General features: G+C 38.5%; 1 protein-coding gene across 3 annotated transcripts in view; it reads left to right on the forward strand.

The window, feature by feature from the left end:
• tbcelb (tubulin folding cofactor E-like b) overlaps window positions 1-16,531 on the forward strand; it is an 18,140-nt gene extending 1,609 nt beyond the window's left edge. For all 3 annotated transcript variants that reach the window (XM_027165591.2, XM_027165593.2, XM_027165592.2), the window contains exons 2-9: window positions 1,504-1,583; window positions 1,964-2,128; window positions 2,647-2,786; window positions 4,792-4,973; window positions 5,414-5,670; window positions 6,618-6,744; window positions 6,930-7,046; window positions 12,200-16,531. In XM_027165591.2, the coding sequence (XP_027021392.2) occupies window positions 1,984-2,128; window positions 2,647-2,786; window positions 4,792-4,973; window positions 5,414-5,670; window positions 6,618-6,744; window positions 6,930-7,046; window positions 12,200-12,524 (1,293 nt within the window). In that variant the 5' untranslated portion in view covers window positions 1,504-1,583; window positions 1,964-1,983 and the 3' untranslated portion in view covers window positions 12,525-16,531. The remainder of the gene's footprint in view (window positions 1-1,503; window positions 1,584-1,963; window positions 2,129-2,646; window positions 2,787-4,791; window positions 4,974-5,413; window positions 5,671-6,617; window positions 6,745-6,929; window positions 7,047-12,199) is intronic.
• Window positions 16,532-20,167: the final 3,636 nt, after the last annotated feature.

Here is a 20,167-nt window from a genome sequence, read left to right on the forward strand (position 1 = left end):
GGTTTTTTGACATTTTATGGATTGTTTTTTGTAACAACCCTACACACACACACACACACACACACACACACACACACACACACACACACACACACACACACACACAGTATTTGCTCCCACTCAACACTTCTTCATTAAAATTATGCAGAAATTTTCTAAGCTGCCCAGATCCTTTCATATTCAGTAACTTTTGACGCTGTAATACATTCCCTGTCCTGTATTATTGACAAGAGCCTTTGAGAAACTAGACACTATATTAGTTCAACAATTCTGAAAAATTTTGTTGCTAGAGATTTTTGTCTACTAGTTTAAATCTAGATCATAGTTTTATAATAATACTTTTCTATCATAAAGACAACATTCATCTTGTTTTATTGGTATTACGGTAAGATTCCAGTTTATTGTTATTGAAACATTAAGTGTATTTGGCCTGAATGTTCAGTGGCTGCTTAAACAAATCTTAATTATGCATTAAAATGCACTTTACTGAAATCTGTCAGATAATCTTTATTGCTATATTTTTATTATCACAATTAAAGGTAAATTGAAGGCAAGGAACGATGTTGAGTTCAGAATTAATTAGTCTTTTAATGGATGATAAATTAGTTGTCTTTCGGAGCATATCACAGATATAATTTAAATGTGTCTCTGTTTGCCATGCCTTTCTTTTCACAGCAAACTGATTAGCATGGCAAACATCTTTTATATAAATTTACACCAGAATGCTGTTGAATCTTAGAACATGTTTACTATTTTTCTAAAACAGCAGCGGACAGTAATGCCAGCTGCAACTCAATCGCAGGTAGCAATGCAGTTGTTCTAATATGTGACACAGATTTGGCCTTGCTCTACCTAATCTAATCTAAATAACAATAATTATAATAAACTAAGATAGAAAATAAATTACTCCATCCAGGGTGTATCCTGCCTTGATGCCCGATGACGCCTGAGATAGGCACAGGCTCCCCGTGACCCGAGAAGCTCGGATAAAGCGGTAGAAAATGAGTGAGAAAATAAATTAATAATAAGCAATTGATTATTTATAATTCAATGAGATCACACATAGACACGCGCGCGCGCGCACACACACACACACACACACACACACACACACACACACACACACACACACACACACACAACACCAGTGTCAGACATGTCAGACATTTGTAAATGTCAGTAATTATTTTTCCAGCAACGTCCACAGGACAGAGGTCCTTGAGCTTTCTGTTTTCTATGTAACATTGTTTAATAGTTTCATGAAAAGAAAAAAAGACTTGAGTTGGAACAGGAACTAACTTGTTTTGTAGATGTTCCACTTGTTTTGCTGGTTTCTTTAACGAATATAAAAATGTTGTTTTAAGCCTTTGTGCAGTTAGTTGATTGCTTCGATGAAGAGAATGGCATGAGTATGTAGAATAGATGTTGTAGGCACTCATGTTAGAGACAGTCCTTTTATTCTAATGCTAATGTTATATCTCATTGTGGTTCTTGTTAAACCAGGAAAGAAGAATGAACGTTCTGTGACTGGGTTCATGTGAACCGGCAACCGGAGACTGAAACATAACATTGCACTTGTAAAGGTGTGTGTCCAGAGCACTAGCAATAGGACTTTCAACTGTCCGGTAAAGAACTGCAACTTTAAGCTTTTAGTGAAGCTTATTTAGTAGTTTGTCACACTTCCTAATTTAAATAATTTTTCTCAATTACCCGGTGTCCTAAATCCATGCCCGTCCTTCCCCTTGCTTCACTATTCTTGGTTCAAGACTCTTGACCTTTGCTCCAGTAAATGACAAGGTCCTAAAATACACTCTCTCTCCAAATGTCAAACTAGTAACCAGGAAGAAAATCACAGTCCCCTGTTTGTAGCCATTACTTTTTTGGTTTGTGGTTATTATTATTATTATTATTATTATTATTATTATTATTATTATTATTATTATTATTATTTTAACATGCATAGCTGAAAAGGCAAAAGGAAAGATGGAGCTGGACAATGAGGATGAAAAAAGTCGCACTCTGGTTCAGGTCATCAGTGAGAAGTACAACCCTGATGACTTCCCATACTGCCGTGGGCCTGGTGCTGGTGTTGTGATCCGCACCAGTCCTCAGGGTTCTCCAATCAAAGGTTAGATATTTCACTTCAACTTTATTTTTTTTAAAAATTCAGCTGTCTGATGTCACGGATTAAAATGATTTAAATTCATTACCAACCAAATATTTACCTTCTCATGCAGTCTCATTTCTCAAGGGTGGAGAAACTAAAACTAGATAGATTAAGCAGAGAACAAATGACACAAAAGGATGGATGAAAAAACAGAATTTAATGTTAGCATTTATTTTTGGTTTGAACAAAAGGGTTACTTTGTTGGGTTTGGTACCTTGAACAAACATTGCAAGAATACAAAGGAGCATTACAGACCTGAATCATAGCTGAAATCAAAAATACACTTGCATGCAAATTAATAACCATTTAACTGTCATATCTCTAATGACAAGCTCTTGATCTTTAATGAATTTTAAAGAATCTCACCATTTAAATTTGCATTCTGGATGAAAGAAACTGATGCTATTTCGTATCAAACGTTATTAGAGCTTATTAAATGAGAAGTTCAACTCTGTTCATTGTTTAACTGTCCATGTCAGATCGTGTAAATCTGCCCAGCGTGCTGGTTCTGAATAGCTGTGGAATAAGTCACGCTGGAGATGAGGAAGAAGTGGCGACATTCTGCGCTCATGTGATGGAGTTGGACCTGTCTCATAACCAGTTCAGAGACTGGGGAGAGGTGAGGGTAGTCAGTGTATGTACTGCTCATGATTATAAAGCACTATACAGTTAATGTGCTTTTATCTCATGTTCTGAGTAGAACTAAGACCAAAGACTAAGACAACCCTCTGGGAATGCTCTGGTTGCTGCAAGGGTAGATGATGATAAAGGTGTGGCCACTAGGGGGAGCTCAGTCTGTGGCCTGTTGGTGTTCTAAAATCTACCCTAAAAGGGCACAAAAGGTGATGACTGACAATAAAAATGATGGCATATTTCATCAAAAGCAATACAACTTAATAATATTACCCCCAACATTTGTTAACGTTTAGTATCATCTGCAAATTTCATTAAATACTGTTAATTACCTCAACATGTGTTATTTCCTTAAATACAGCTTATCTCTGATTTCCATCTGCCAGTCTGCGCTCTCCCTATTTTCTGCCATTTGGTAGCCGGGAAGCAGCAGCTCTAATTTTTAGCCCCTATGTAAGATAAGAGATCCCCATAAGAGATTATTACCAGAACATCCATAAAAATCTATTATTAGCCAAAAAATAGCTAATAACATTTATGCACCGTTTACAGTTTCATAACATGCCTTTATTAAGTTATGCTCACAATTAAGTTCTTGAGATTTATATTAAAAATCAATCAATCAGTGACGTGCTGTTTTATAAACGTTTATACAATAAGGGTGGAAGTTTTAATATTCTTAATAATATTAATAATACATTTAATAATATTATTTTAATGACTGCAATCGTCTCTACATTGGATTATTTTATTTTCATTTTTAAATTGTCTTACTTTTATGATTTGTAAGCAAAATAATAATAGATAGATAGATAGATAGATAGATAGATAGATAGATAGATAGATAGATAGATAGATAGATAGATAGATAGATAAGATCTCCTTAGGTCCACGTTTTCTACCTTCAATATTCTTTTAGGTTTAACGTGCTTGTGTTTAAAGACATATGACAAACAGATGAAATAGCTAAATTGTCCAAATTAACTGAATGTGTTAGAAAGATAAAAGATTAGTTGAGCTATAATTTTCTGTTGTTAAACTCTGATAAGACAGAAATACTACTTATTGGTCCAAAAACTAGTACACAGAAGCGCTCACACTTACAATTCCATTTAGAGGGATGTACTGTAACTACTAGTTCAACAGTGAAAGACCTGGGTGTTATATTAGACAGCAACTTGTCTTTAAAATCATACCGCACATAGTACAAAAACAGACTTCTTCCACCTTAGAAATATTTCCAAGCTGAGAAACATCCTAACTTTATCTGATGCCGAGAAGTTACTGTAGTTCATGCATTCATGACCTCTAGACTGGATTATTGTAATGTATTACTAGGTGGTTGTCCTGAATATAAATAGGCTACAGTTAGTCCAAAATGCAGCTGCCAGAGTTCTTACCAGGACAAGAAAGTATGATCATATAACCCCAATTATATTATAGATATAATTATATAATTATATCATCTCTACATTGGCCATTAATGGTTAAGTCCCGTGTATCTAACTAGTCTTCTAACACATTACAATCCTTCACGCTCTGAGGTCACAAAACTCAGGACGTCTGGTAGTTCCCAGAATATCTATGTCTACTAAAGGTGGTAGAGCATTTTCTTATTTAGCTCCCAAACTTTGGAATAGTGTTCCTGGTAGTGTTCAGGGCTCAGACACACTTTCCAAGTTTAAATGTAGATTTAAAAAAACTCATCTCTTTACTCAGGCATACACATAATACATCCCATAATCTTGTGCACTATTATATCAGACTTGCAAATATTGTGAACAGCAGCTACGTTAGGGTTAGGGTTAGGAGAAAAGCTGATTTCATGTGATACTGCAACAGGAAAGTGATTTAAAAGTGTGAATATCTCCAAGACAAAGGAGGAGCAGATCATAAAGATGACAAAACAACAATGTGCACAATAACTGAAAGGCTATTTTAGTTTAGAAATCCTAAATGTGATTTTATTGTTATTGACGTTTCCTTTATAGATCACTAAGATTCTGTCTAACATCCCTCATCTGGACTTTCTCAATCTGAGCATGAATCCTCTAAAGGGCTCCAGGATAGAGCCCGGAGGTGCTGAAGCCTTCTCAAGTCTCCGCCGCCTCGTCCTCAACAACACACACATCTCCTGGGACATGGTGCACATGCTCACAAAAGATATCCCAGAGTAAGTGTACAAGTGTGTGGTGAAAAACCTGTAGAGATTTTTATGCTTTATCCTACCTACATGCCTGATCGTGTGTGTGTGTGTGTGTGTGTGTGTGTGTGTGTGTGTGTGTGTGTGTGTGTGTGTGTGTTGAGCTCTCTAGGATTAATTGATGCCCTGGATCTGGAGTGTGTGCATGTGTGTGTGTGAGTGGATGAGAAAGTACTGTATTTTTATTTTTTTGTTTGTTTGTTTGTTTGTTTATTGTTTATTTATCATGTCTAAACGTGCATCTGGCTGTTGTTTTGTGTCTGTGCGTGTCGATAGTGTATGAATGATCTGTTTATATATCTCAGTTTCAGACTAGTGCACGAGGCAGGTGTATGTGTGTGTAGCTGAGTTTGAGAAACCCTGTGAATGTGTTTCCTGTTTGCGTCTTAATCACGTTATCGCTGCTGCAGACTGGAGGAGCTCTTCCTGTGCCTGAATGACTATGAGTGTGTGAACTTGTCACGGGTTCCCTGCCCATCGCTGCGCCTGCTGCACATCACTGATAATCTGCTGCAGGACTGGGGCGAGGTGCGCAAGCTGGGCCTCCTGTACCCTAATCTTACATCGCTCATCCTCGCTAATAACTCTCTCTCCTCCATCCGTGAGTCACAGGACTCCCTGCAGTGCCTGTTCCCGAACCTGCACAGTATAAACCTGCACAACTCAGGTTAGTTAGGCAGCTTCCTAACATAGCGATGGATTGAAAAGGTTTTTTGTTGTTCAGTAACACAGAATATTGCAATATTATTCCAAATCACGGTAAAATTCGCAAATCAGTTTGAACAGCAGGCACTGATTATTTTAGGCTCTGATTCCTTTAGGGTTCATCGGGTTTATATATCGCTCATTTTTACTACGTTATTATTTCTATAGAGATCAATTTGTATGGCTCACACTGCACACAATCTAAGAATATTTATAAATGTAGTGTTACTTAAGTAATATGTAGATTAACTTACTTATACAGCTATATGTTTTCTGTACAGTGACACAGAACATTTACACATTATAACAATTATGGAAGCACTTTATTACAGTCAAGTTACAAGTATGTTTCTCACCATTGTCCTTTATATATTTGTTTGTTTGTTTGTTTATTTGTTTATTTTAATTAACCAATGAAATAGCTAATAGATTATGTAGCTTAGGTGATAACATGAATTAAACTGATAACATGATGAAACTGGTAAATATCTTATTCGTTAATAAATGGGAAACGTTTCATTGTAACCGGCATATTTTATTCCTTACACTTCCAATATACATAGTTACAAAAACTTCAGCCTAATTATTAATAATATAAGGACTATTTCTTGACTCAAAAAGTGCCCTTGTCATTCTTAGAGATCTGATCTGTAATTCTAAATAAAAGATTTCTCACAGGGACCAAAAGCACATTTTGGTGTCAGCTTTGCAAACATTAACTGCTGTGAACCAGTCGATTAATTAAAGATTTATTAGGAGTTTAGGAAAATAAAGTCACATTCTTAGCCAATCTGAATAAAATCCTTGTGACGTTTACAATCCGAATAGAATATTGTTCAATAACATATTTTCATATTCATGGGATTACAACTGGATAATAGATGGAGGTTTTCCCTTCTTGTCTTTTAGGTCTAAATAGTTGGGAGGACATTGAGAAGCTCAATTTCTTCCCAAAGCTTTCGGAGGTTCGTTTAATGGGCATCCCTTTATTGCAGCCTTACACTGACCAAGAGAGACGATACCTTACTATAGCGCAGTGAGTGTACAGACATATACACTTGCACTCTCATATACTGTACATTACCAGATTCACTCACATAAAATTCTCCCTTTGTAAAATGGTACGCTTATATGATGTGAGTTCTGCCACCGACTATAATGTTATTTGGGTTAGTGGTATGTATATAATGAAATGAGCCAAATGTCTCCTGTTGCCTCTAGCTTGCCTTCTGTGACTGTTCTGAATGGAAGTGTGGTGACACCTGGAGAAAGAGAGGATGCTGAACGCTTCTACATCCGCTATCACCTCAACTCTCCTGAGGATGAGTTATCATGCAGGTACATTTCTCAACTCCTAGATTTCAGCTGATGAACTGTTCAGGTTTGCTGTGTGATGTCATTCCACCTCAAAATTGCTTACTGTCCAATAACTGCACATCCCGAAGTGTTATATTTCTCTTATAGCAATTACTTGTCAATGACTACGATTAATGAATGAATTTTGTGGTCCTTTTGTGAAGCAACATCTTATCATCATTGATGTTACAGCAGGTTTCAACAGTCATTTCCTTAACAGCCTTCTCCACCAGTTAATAATACAAAATAAATAAATGCAACTGGTCATGATTTCAATTTCAATTCCTTTTTCACTTAAAATAACAGTTTTACCTCTGACTGTTACGTTGTGCTGATACTGGAGACCTTTCATACGCGATAAATGAATATCTCCTTTAAGAGACAGTTATCATTTACTCTAAACTGGTCCTTTGTTTGATCTAAGCAGATACACAGTACATGATTGATTGGCCATAAATGTGACAGCTCCACTTCAGAAGAGCTGAAGTGCAGGTGGATCAGTTGCTATCACTTATCCACATCTCCTCAAAATGGAAAGCTTTAAGAGCTATTGTTCAGCACAGCTCTCTGTGTGTGCACTGATCCATTCAAAGCAGGCCTGAGATCAGTAACACAAGCGTAATGTAGACACACAAATACAATATCGTTTACCACTTTGACTGTGTGTTTGCCTCCTTGGCTGTGTCTTAAAAAAATGCTTGCCATCACTGCAATTCAGTACGTTGCACTTATTTTTCTTCCTTATCATCTCCTTTTCAAGCACTAGATAGTCAGCTTGGTGATGTCTTGTACTCATCCCTTTCATGTGTCCCTATCTTCTTTTCCCCATGTCGTTGTTGTTGGGGGTATTTTCTGATGCTCAGCACATGTCAGAAGAAGAGGGATCCCCCACGTTCTTTAGGCCACCGTGTTGTGCTTAACCTGGGAGAGGACGTTTCTCGGGCTCGCTCTCCTGTAGAGGAGGCTAACCTTTGAGAGACAATGTGGCCAGTCTCTGCCTCCTCAAAGACGCCTTTGTGCCAGAATACTCTTGCCAGGAAACTGATATACGAGGTGGCAGCTTGATTCTTTTTTCCTTCTCTATATCCTCCTGTCCACCTTTCCTTATTCTCCACAGTCTCTTCTAAGGTTTTAGGTTGACCGAAATGGCAGGTTTTTTTTTTTTTTTTAAAGAAAGGTGAATTAGTGAATCACACACACTCTCTCACCCTCATGTCTTTGAATGGTTCACTCCCGTAATGAATTGATGAAGATGCGTACGCATTGTGACACAGGGATTCCTGTAGGCAGCGGGAGGAGGGACATGGAATTGTGAATGGCTCTATATAAGGAAAGATCTAAATGAAGTAATGATGTGTCGAACCACTTAGACATTGGGTAGTTTTATTTAACAAAGCAAATGTCTTGTGAGTCAGTTCTATGAATGACTGACAACTTGTCATCTAATCTGATTTACCTGAGCAGTTAAACTTATCAGATTTATTCTACTTTTACGTCATTAGTACAACTAGCAAGGCAAGAGCTGTCTCAGATTTCTGGTGAGTTAAATTTTCTTTGACATTCAACACAGAAATAGTTTGATTGGCCTTCATCTCTCTTTCTCTGACATTCTCTCTTTTCCATCCCACAGCATGGAAAGGTTCCCAGGGGAGTGCAGGTTGAACTTGGTAATAATGCTAAGTGGGTAGCTCTGGTGGAAAGTCTAGGGTTGAGTTTAGGTTGCCTCTTACTGATTTGGACAACTTGCCCTCACCTTAAAAATCAGTCCACTTGATAAAAGAGAGAAATTGAGAGAGAGAGAGAGAGAGAGAGAGAGAGAGAGAGAGAGAGAGAGAGAGAGAGAGAGAGAGAGAGAGAGAGAGAGAGAGAGAGACCTGCTGAGCTTTAATATAGCTACATCCTTTATACAATAATACCCATTATGTGCATGACTATGGCATTTGACACAGACCAGAAGCTCAAGGCAGAGTCAAATCTAAAGCAGTGGCTTTTTAAAAACCCTCCACTTACTCCTTTACTTAGCTCTGTAGGAGTTGATTTCACACTGTAATAATAACTGTTCAGGAAATGAAGAAAACCCATAAGTACCCATCTGTAACCTCAGCCTGGTTGCTGAGTCGAAGCCTGGGCCCAAATAGCATTATCTCTGTGTATGGGATATAATGAGCGTTGTGCTGGCTCAAGTAATTGTAAACCTGTACTGTTCATTTACTTTCTCTGGTAGCACAGATCAGACTCTTGTCCTATAGATTTCTTATGCAGAATAATTTGGTTACCCCATGTGGAAAAACAAGAAGTGAGAATTGAAAGTAGAAATAGAGAAGATATTTGATATATACACTGCCAGACGTATTGCCCAGATTACTGTGGCCTGTCTCTGTGCTAACAAAAAGAGAGATTTTGTCAAGAGAGAACGGTGGAGATGGTCCAAGACACGACCTGTTTGTGGTGGCATGGTAAATGCTGATTGCACGATAGAGGTGGGATAAAGGTAAATAGTAACTGAATGAAGGTAATGAGATTGAAGATAAAGGATTCCACATGTCCACCAGCCTTTGAGAACCTAAAACCCCAGCTGTGGGAATAGACATCACAGCTTGATCCATGAAGAGAATGAGAAGAGCGATGAGATAGATGAAAGATGGAAGAGGTGGCAAAACAAGAAAGCAATGAGGGGAGGAGAAAATGATGGAAATGAAAGAGGGTTCAAGGCTTTATGTCAACTGAGTAACCATAGCTTTGCAGTGGCTGGCATCAGTGATAAGGAAGAAAAAGATGTCTAGAAAAGAAAAAGGGAATGTCTGGATCACTTTGCATGAAGTGTCTGTACAGTCACAGATGGATACCTAGCGATAGTTATCTCTAGTGAATATTATAGAATGTCACCATCAAGTGGTTCCACATGCACAACCTAAAATTGCCTGTGGATGGTCCTACTAAAGTTTGAACAGTTTCTGCCCAATACTCCTTTAGTGAATAATTTCACCTGGGTACACAAAGACTTTTACCTAAAAATGTAAGTTATGATCATAATCAAGTCCCTGATTTTCATAGTTAACGTTGTGGTGTTATCCAAAAGTGGAAAAAGTTCTGGTTCTTCGCAATGGTTTTTCCTTTTGTCTTATTAGACTTTTTTTTCTTGCCACTGGCGCCTTCGGCTTGCTCTTTAGGGATCGTCAAGATGTTCCCATACTGTTGAGTTGTCCATTGTTAAAAGAGCTCTATAAACATGATTGACTTGACTTTATCACGCAATGCACTGAAGATTCTTCTCAGTCTTATTTCGGATTCAAAACACTTTGTGTATGTAAAGCTTAAGCAAAATCATATATTTTGTATTGAACTTCAGGATTCATTGGAACCCAGGTAGTCTAGGTATGTCTATGACAACTTTGCTGAAAACCAACCCCATTGTTGTGTCCCCATTAAAAGAGACAAGTCACTGTCTATGTCCTTTTTCCTTTCTGTAAGTTTAGTCACTTATACTGTTACAGTACGTACAGTAGACTCACTGTATGTCTCCTACTATGAACCTGCTTTACCTTCTACCAACTATTGTCCAGCCTCATCTCTGGGGCTGATCAGAGAACAGTGCGCTGATGGAATTCAGGTCGGACGTGTTATCACCGCCAATGTGATTTCGCTTGCATTTAAGAGAGCTTAGCTCAGGCTAAATGAGACCTTTGAGTGAGTCTTGCTTTTTTCCCTAGACAGAGTGGCACTTTGTATGGACGGAGCGGTATTCCCATGGTGAAGGTTCGGAGCCGCAGGCACCTACCCACGCTCAGCCTCCGCTTTGTGGGGACACTTTTCTTGGCAGGCTGGGAGGGAAATTACTTTGATTGGCATAGTTGGTACAGTAGCACTTTAAAGCAAAAAAGAGCCCCCTCACTAACCCCCCTTCCTAGATTTTTTGAATCATTCCTGCCTGATGTCCTCTTATCTTTCTCACAAACCCTCAGTAACTTGGAGGGTGGCTAGGGAGAACTTTCTCATGGCAAGAGAACACATTGTCCTTTGCAAAGCAGTTAAATAAATAGACTACCAGTAATACACACTGACATTAGTATGTTTCAAAATACAAGAAACATTTTTTTTCTTTTATCTATTTACCAATTTTGAAATGTTGTAATTGCTGGCTTCTTGTGTTTGGCACGAATCTTCAATACTTTTACCATTTCTTTTTTGCTTTTCATATCCTTGTATCTGGACTTAATTTACTTTTGGTACCTATTATAGTAACACCAAGAAAAGATTTCTCCTTGTGAAATGGCTGTGAGCATGACCCAAGCATGAGCAGATTATTCATGAAAAGCGTCCTGCATGTGTCTTTATCCATCATCAAATCATCAATAACCACTTTATACTCATCAGGGACGTGTTGGAGCTAGAGACTGTCCTATGAATCTTTTGGATGCTTTTAAAAGATTTTCCTTCACTCTAACTAAGGGGCCCAAACCTGATTTGTCATGACAGTGCCCCAAGGTTGGAGATGAGGTATTGAGTGGCCTGCAGTGTCTTGTCCTCAACCCCACTGAACATCATGAATTGGAAGGCCAGGCCTCCTTGGTCATATATGAAGTCACTAATGCTCTTGTGGCAAAAGGTGCAAATCTCCACCACCATGTCCCAAAACCTTCTCAGAAGAGCATATCTGCAAAGGAATGAGGAATGGGATGGTATAAAATGGGATGATTTAAAAGGAGATATAGGGATTATGGTCAGGTGTCCACAAACATTTGTCTATATTAATAGTTATTTATATTTTTGCCGCTTGGTCTTATAATTCTACTATTTAAAAGAAGATGTGAGACGTGATTGTGAGAGCAAATGTAAGTAGCTCCAAATGTTTCCTTAAAAGTTCCTAACTATTTACTAATTCCTCCTATTGCTAATTTTAGAGGGAATTGTGCAGTATATTAAGCTTGATGCATACACATTGGTAAAATGATCATTACTTCTAGCTCTTCTATCTTCTTCGGTACAATATGAAGGAGAGTCACTTCAGCACGAAACATAGCTACAGCAGTTGGTATTGTAAAATGCTTAATGAAAAGATACTATGCCTGAGCTTTAACATGACCAATATGTCATTGTTAGTCAATTTTATGATCAAATAACTGTTTCTTTTACAGGTTCCACAACCTTGTGGCCAATTATGGCCGCCTGGCACCACTGGCAGAGGTGGATTTGCGTCCATTGAGCTGTGCCCAGGTTGAGCTGCACTTTGGGGATAACACCAAGCAGCTGGAGCTCCGGCTGGATCAGACTGTAGCTGACCTCAAGAAGCAGCTCAAGCCTGTGGTGCAGCTGCCGGTCAAAATGATGCGTGTCTACTACATTGACAGGCAGCTGGGTTATGCGCTAGCACCTCAGGAGCTCAAGTATGGAGCCCGAGCCCTCCATTCCTACAGCATACGGGATGGAGATAAGATCCTTGTAGTGCCAAAGAGTCAGTAAATATAAAGTGATATGATCACAGAGACAGTGCTTAAAAGAGAACATTTAAAAAAGGAGATAAAGATTAAAGCCAGTGTATAATGAGAAATTTCCCCACTGTGGGACGAATAAAGGTATACAGTGAGGAAAATAAGTATTTGAACACGCTGCCATTTTACAAGTTCTCCCACTTAGAAATCATGGAAGGGTCTGAAATTGTCATCGTAGGTGCATGTCCACTGTGAGAGACATAATCTAAAAAAAAAATCCAGAAATCACAATGTATGATTTTTTAACTATTTATTTGTATGATACAGCCGCAAATAAGTATTTGAACACCTGAGAAAATCAATGTTAATATTTGGTACAGTAGCCTTTGTTTGCAATTACAGAGGTCAAACGTTTCCTGTAGTTTTTCACCAGGTTTGCACACACTGCAGGAGGGATTTTGGCCCACTCCTCCACACAGATCTTCTCTAGATCAGTCAGATTTCTGGCCTGTCGCTGAGAAACACGGAGTTTGAGCTCCCTCCAAAGATTCTCTATTGGGTGGAGACTGGCTAGGCCACGCCAGAACCTTGATATGCTTCTTACAGAGCCACTCCTTGGTTATCCTGGCTGTGTGCTTCGGGTCATTGTCATGTTGGAAGACCCAGCCTCGACCCATCTTCAATGCTCTGACTGAGGGAAGGAGGTTGTTCCCCAAAATCTCGCAATACATGGCCCCGGTCATCCTCTCCTTAATACAGTGCAGTCGCCCTGTCCCATGTGCAGAAAAACACCCCCAAAGCATGATGCTATGGAATTATGACCAAAAAGTTCTATTTTGGTCTCATCTGACCACATGACTTTCTCCCATGACTCCTCTGGATCATCCAAATGGTCATTGGCAAACTGAAGATGGGCCTGGACATGTGCTGGTTTAAGCAGGGGAACCTTCCGTTCCATGCATGATTTCAAACCATGACGTCTTAGTGTATTACCAACAGTAACCTTGGAAACGGTGGTCCCAGCTCTTTTCAGGTCATTGAACAGCTCCCCCTGTGTAGTTCTGGGCTGATTTCTCACCTTTCTTAGGATCATTGAGACCCCACGAGGTGAGATCTTGCATGGAGCCCCAGTCCGAGGGAGATTGACGGTCATGTTTAGCTTCTTCCATTTTCTAATGATTGCTCCAACAGTGGACCTTTTTTCACCAAGCTGCTTGGTAATTTCCGCGTAGCCCTTTCCAGCCTTGTGGAGGTGTACAGTTTTGTCTCTAGTGTCTTTGGACAGCTCTTTGGTCTTGGCCATGTTTGTAGTTGGATTCTTACTGATTGTATGGGGTGGACAGGTGTCTTTATAGAGCTAACGACCTCAAACAGGTGCATCTAATTTAGGATAATAAATGGAGTGGAGGTGGACATTTTAAAGGCAGACTAACAGGTCTTTGAGGGTCAGAATTCTAGCTGATAGACAGGTGTTCAAATACTTATTTGCAGCTGTATCATACAAATAAATAGTTAAAAAAATCATATATTGTGATTTCTGGATTTTTTTTTTAGATTACGTCTCTCACAGTGGACATGCACCTATGATGACAATTTCAGACCATTCCATGATTTCCAATTGGGAGAACTTGCAAAATAGCAGGGTGTTCAAATACTTATTTTCCTCACTGTATCTTATACAATTAGATCAAATCAGTTTATAAATCAGTCTTATGGAACATCAGAGAGAAAAAGGGCCTAAAAGTTGAACGTTTACTATGTTCAACTTGGGAAATCTAATGCTGTCCAGCAGAAATTATTTCTAAAGAACTCTGAATTGGGATATAAGCTCTTCTATTCTTGTTACACTATTACTTTTGAAGATGTGAAAGTGGTGTATTTTTTTAGATGCACCACTGATAACAGATTTTAAAGGTTTTAACTCATCCTGTTGATAGTTTCTTGTGTTACGCATACAATATGCATATCTGCTTGAGACTCTCAACAACAACAAATCCAATACATTTTCAAAATGTATTTTAGCATTTGTAAGGTGTACAACACAAACTATTTTTAAAACACAATCCTATAATACAGTCTCACACATAGATACATATATCAGTGTATACAAAATTCACAAAGCTCTCATTATAAACACTTATTTTATATTAAGATCCAGTTAATAAATGCTTGCATAGAGATATTGACAGAGTGAGTCTTATAAGGTCTCATGCTATGAGCTACAGTTTTTCCTTAAACTTCATTCCTGTATGGCTCCCTGCTGCTTGGGTGGTTAAAGAAGGAAATGCTGCCTTAGCCTTTCCTAGAGGTTAGCACTGTGTGATGAATGGATCAGGACTGCCCTAGTCAACGGTGTGTTTGTGTTTGATTGCTGCAGAACACACAGATCTTCGGCTGGGGTAACACCGCCTCAGTCACACAGCCAGGACGGCTTTCTCCCTGCTTAGATTACAATAGGGTTACCCACCACACTGAAAGCTCTCTGGGTTCATGTGTCTCTTCACATGCAATTCACATCCTCATGCCTAGCTTCCCTTAATAAGACCACTTAATGTTTGCAATGGGGTGGAACTCAGCTTCACATCACATGGGAAACTTGTCACTTGATATTCATTTGCCTGTGCAACCTTCCTTTCCCCCCCCCATTTATGCAGAGATGCCTTTGAGGCTTTTTGATGATTACTGGTCCTCTTGGTCAGTTTCCTGTGTCATGTTGTTGCACAAGTAAGACTTGATATGCCAAGTTAGTATTTGTCAAAGTTGACTCACTCTGAAAAATAGACGAGCATGAATAAAACTGCTGTCATTTGGCTAGCAAACCATCAGCAGTTGTATTTTATGTGCTATTCGTGTAGATTATTTATTAAGGTTATTAATAAGACATAATTATAATATCCACAGTATATTTAGGATTTTTTTATTTTTTGTGAAGAAAATAAGAGTTTATTCAAAATGCATGTTTTATGGGTTTAATTTTATGGTATAATTTTATGTGCAACACAGATTTCAATGAAGTGAATGTTTGTTTTTTAAATGTACAAAAATTGAACTTTTTCATGTTTGTTTTCTTAATATGTAATTTTTGAGGTGAAGCATATAGAGAATTCAGGCTTTATGTAGCCTTGTATGTGTTGAAGAAGGCTAGACACATGCATTTGAGCCAAGTCATGTGATGATACTGATTTTTGTTACCAAAGGGAATTTTACTTGTTTTCACATGTAATGCACAGCTGTATAAAAATTGATGAACAATAATGAACGAACAGTACATCATTACTGCCAATGGTGTCATCTGTTTTAAAATGAGGTTTTTCTAATTTTAGGTAATCTTAGGTTCTTCATTTCTTGACCTTCTACCAATTCCCAGCAATGTGGCTCTAATCCTGAACTGGTTTCTAGTGGTGCTTAAATGGGCAGATTGTATGCTATTCCATAATGCATACATTTAGTGTTATATTATTACATGCTTTGGACTTAGCAGCATCAGGATCAATCATTATTGCTATATTACATCCAATGTGCATTTTCTTCCCAAGGTAAACAGCTCATTTGTGTAGTATCTTACAATTGTCCAAATTATGTCCTACCACTGCTCTTTGAGGTCTTTCTCAAATATTGTTCTCCCAGTCCTTTCATTATACAGTTTACCCCTTTAATGAAGCTTGTTAGCTAATTGGATCAGTTTTAATTCAGTCTCTGATTGTTGATTTTCTTTATTCTGGATATTTTCACTGTGTTCCAATCCTAAAGTGTTGATTAGCTGTTGAAAAGGGATTAAGTGCTAATGTGTTACTGACAGGTCTGTTTATTCTTGTGTCATTGCTCAGTGTGCAACTGAAATGTTCATGAATTTTGGTTCTGTTATTTTGTAGCTGTTGTGTGTAATAGACATAGACCTTGATAAATACTTTATGATTTTTTTTCTACAGATGCAAACAAAGAAAAACAAACAATGCAGAAAGCTCTTAGTTGTAAGACCTCAAATTAATTCACTAGAGAAGCTGATATTAACCAGTGCAAATTAAAGCAACAAAATGATCACTGTTTTTTAGTGTCATATTTCACCACCAGTGTCATATTTCACCACTAAAAAGCCCTAAATAATTCTATGATGAGTTTCTCTTACGGAAGACACCTTAAATAAAACACCCCCGCTGCTAACTCATTTTTTCAATATCCGTGAAACATCATACGGGGCAATAATCACTTGTGAGCCAAAGCGAGTCAGTGCTTTGTGGAATTGTAGCCGTTCTCTGAAGAAATCAGATGCAACTCACTGTGTTTTGTACTGATACAGACACACAGATTGCAAAGAATGTACTGTTTACCATTTAATTGAGTCTAATTGCTAGAAACTGCAGCCTATTTTAAGCTAAAGTTTTTGTATGTTTAGACAGAAAGGATCATGAATCAAGACCTGTCAATTGTTAATCATAAGAAAATATTTTACTGCAATGATACATTTATTACATACATTACATTTACACATGTAAAAAAAAAAAAAAAAAAAGATGCCAACAGATACTGTATCTGTCTTAGTCACACATACCACATCATATCTTCAGAGGTCTTGTGTCCGTGCCTCAACGGGTCAGAGCTGTTTTAGCATCACAAATTAGACATAAATAATATAATGAATAAAAAAGTTTACACGATAGATTTTAAAGCAGGACCGTGAAGATTTGTCTATTCAGTCAGCATTAGTCAGGTCAGACACTGATATCAAGTAAGGAGGCTTGGCATGTAGTCAGTGTTCCAGTTCACCCTAAAGGTTATCAGTGGGGTTGAGGTCAGACCATTTTGGATGCATATTTTACAAATTAGTCAGGTATGGTGTCATCAAGAAAGAAAGAAATTTTATATGGTATGACCCCTGAAAGATTTTGAACAAAGGAAAAATAAAGAGGTTGATTAATCTAAAACCCAAATTACAAAATGATAAAAACCAACCTAATCAAGCAACACTCCAATACAATTCCAACTACAAAAACAATTTTAACTATAGCTCTCACAACCTATCAGATACTAAGAATTTAGGAAGGCGTGTTAAAGATGAGCTAAATTATAAAGAATGTTAATACAATGTTAAAACATTAATTAACTACCTTCCCAGGCTGCCCTTCTCCAAATGTCCCTCACCAAAGTTTTTTTTTTCCTGTGTTGACTTGTGATTCTTATTTACAAAAGATGCCTTGTTTCTCAGTAATCCCTCAAAAATATGTTAAATTCAATTAAATTCAGTTCATTTAATCTAAATGTTTTGGCACCATCAACGTCATCTGCCATTCCTATATCTATGCTGGGCGCTCTGAGGTAATATTCCCATACCATGTAAAAGGTATTTTTTAAACTCTCAGCTGCAGAGCTTTTGGCTATTTCTCAACAGTGCAGGTGGTTTTAGCTGTGTTAGCATCTTAGAGTCTACCCACAGGAAAGAGCTTACCCCAGAGCCCAGGCAAACTCTATCCAACTGGATCCTGTCCAGTACTCCAGCATGCTTGGATCACTACAACAACTTGGCTGAAAAAAATAATCAGGTTTAATTGGTGTCAAAGCCTAATGCTAAGGGCTGGACTACTCTTGTCACGCCTACAGGTGAGAGTCACACGTGCTAAATTTGGCAAGGCTCTCACACACTATTCATTCTCCCAGATTAAAAACTCTGACATCCGTAGTGGGTTCACTATCAAGCAGCAAAAGCCTTCCTGAGTAAAGCAGCAGTCAGAGTTCACCATCAGCTTGGCAACACCAAATAACATGGTGAACTGCCGGGATATCAAGTGTAAGAGTCAGACAAGCGGTTACCAGGCCATGAAAGCAGGGGCTGATGTAAAAAGAAAGGTCACAGAGGAGGTGGCTGTGAGAGTTGGTGTGTTTTGGAATGGTGGGGGCTTTAAGAAAGCTTTTCATGCCTTGCCCTGTACCAGGAGCAAACGTGTTCTGGCTAAGCTGCTGGTATCCTGATCCACCGTCTGCACCACAAATAAGGGGAACGACAAGGAGGGCTGAAGGAGGCTCATTGTGTGGCCAGGAGAGGGAGTAATTTTTGGGGAGGTTTAGATTACCTGAAAGGAGCTTGACATTGTGGATGAATGGAAAGAAAAAGGAGCAACAAGTAACAGATGGATAGGGAAGAACTTTTTCCTCTTCCAAGCTCAAGCCTAGTAGACCAACCAGAACTTTGTGGCAGCACTGGTGAACTACCTGAGTACATTTGACCTCTTTCCCATCGAAATGATCACAGGACTTCCGCAATTCTTCATTGGGCTTGTTGATAGTGTGCAAAATTCAGACAATATTATTTGAATCTTCTTGGTAATGGTGGCAGGTGGCTGGTAAGGCTGATGTCTTGTAGATGCGTTTTATCAGACATTTGACTCTTATATCCAAACAGTGGTGTTAGTGCTTATCACCAAGCATGTCACAGTCTCTTCTTTGTGAGACAGAAACTGGTTCAGATGACACAGAGCCATCTCGGTTGGGCTGACCTATTGCACAATCACCAAGCAAATGTTCTGAAAAGAAAATCAAGAGAATGGGAGGAAGATGGAGAGAAAAGACATGGGCTGATATGTCTTATTAGCAAACTCATTACATCATAAGGAAGACAAGATAGTGAAAAGATAGAAATCAGTCTTTCTCTCTCGTGCCCTTTCTTCTTCTCTTACCACTGTTTATACTGTTACGCTAGGATAGAATGAATGCAGAGTCGTACCGTCTCACATTGTACTCTTTATCATCTTTTCTGTCTTCTTGCATGGATTGGTTAAGAATATGGGTGCATTTACACAACAAGGCAACAAGGTGTAACAGAATCCTCCACTGGGATTCCTACGTTGGACATAGGGAATCCAGGTTTGGCCTTCTGTCCAGAAGATTTTCACACGTCCAGCCCCTTTTGGTCTCCAGTTACCTCCACTGTCCTTCTGTGAACAAAGGTGCATCTGACTCCCATCTCTTTCCCATCTACTTCCCAGACCCTATCACCATGGATTTACCCGCTATTTCCCCGCCTTTCGGTTCTATCTCAGCACCAAATCTATGGAAATCAGCTCCCTTGGTGACTGACCCAGCCTAATGTGTGCCATTGCAAATGAGACTGTCCTTAATTAGTGTAGAGAACCAAGCAAACAGGAGGGGGAGCACTCATACACATCTCTTACATACACTTAGTCATTGACTCATGCGCACACACTGAATGTTCTGACTGACTCATGTTAATGTTGTAATTCTAGCCACCTCTTCTTTATATTTACAAAGAGACTCTCATCTTGTTTTCTTTTGTAAATAAATGACCCAAGGGTGGGCAATAGAGATTTCCTATTTTCTGTAGAGGTTTTTGGTAGGAAAGGGACTCAGAAAGGAAAGTGAAATATCTTTATCCAACTACACATTGTGGAGAAACATGTAGCACACAGAGACCCCAAAAGCTACAATGTGCAAATCTAAAAATAAAATCTCATTGTAAACTTTAGTACCTAACACAGTACCTAACAATTTGTGGAATCATGGAAGTGGAGTTTGTTTAAATTGCTCTATTAATGGCTAGCTAAGTAGCTAAATAGAAAACATAGCCAATTCCCTTCTCTACAGCATTTAATGCATTAAATCAGAAGCACCGGTACAAACACTAATATAAGGTGTGTAGACTGTAGGTATTTGTTACATGGTGAA

Source organism: Tachysurus fulvidraco, chromosome 26 (genome assembly GCF_022655615.1).
Source record: "Tachysurus fulvidraco isolate hzauxx_2018 chromosome 26, HZAU_PFXX_2.0, whole genome shotgun sequence".
Lineage (NCBI taxonomy): Eukaryota > Metazoa > Chordata > Actinopteri > Siluriformes > Bagridae > Tachysurus > Tachysurus fulvidraco.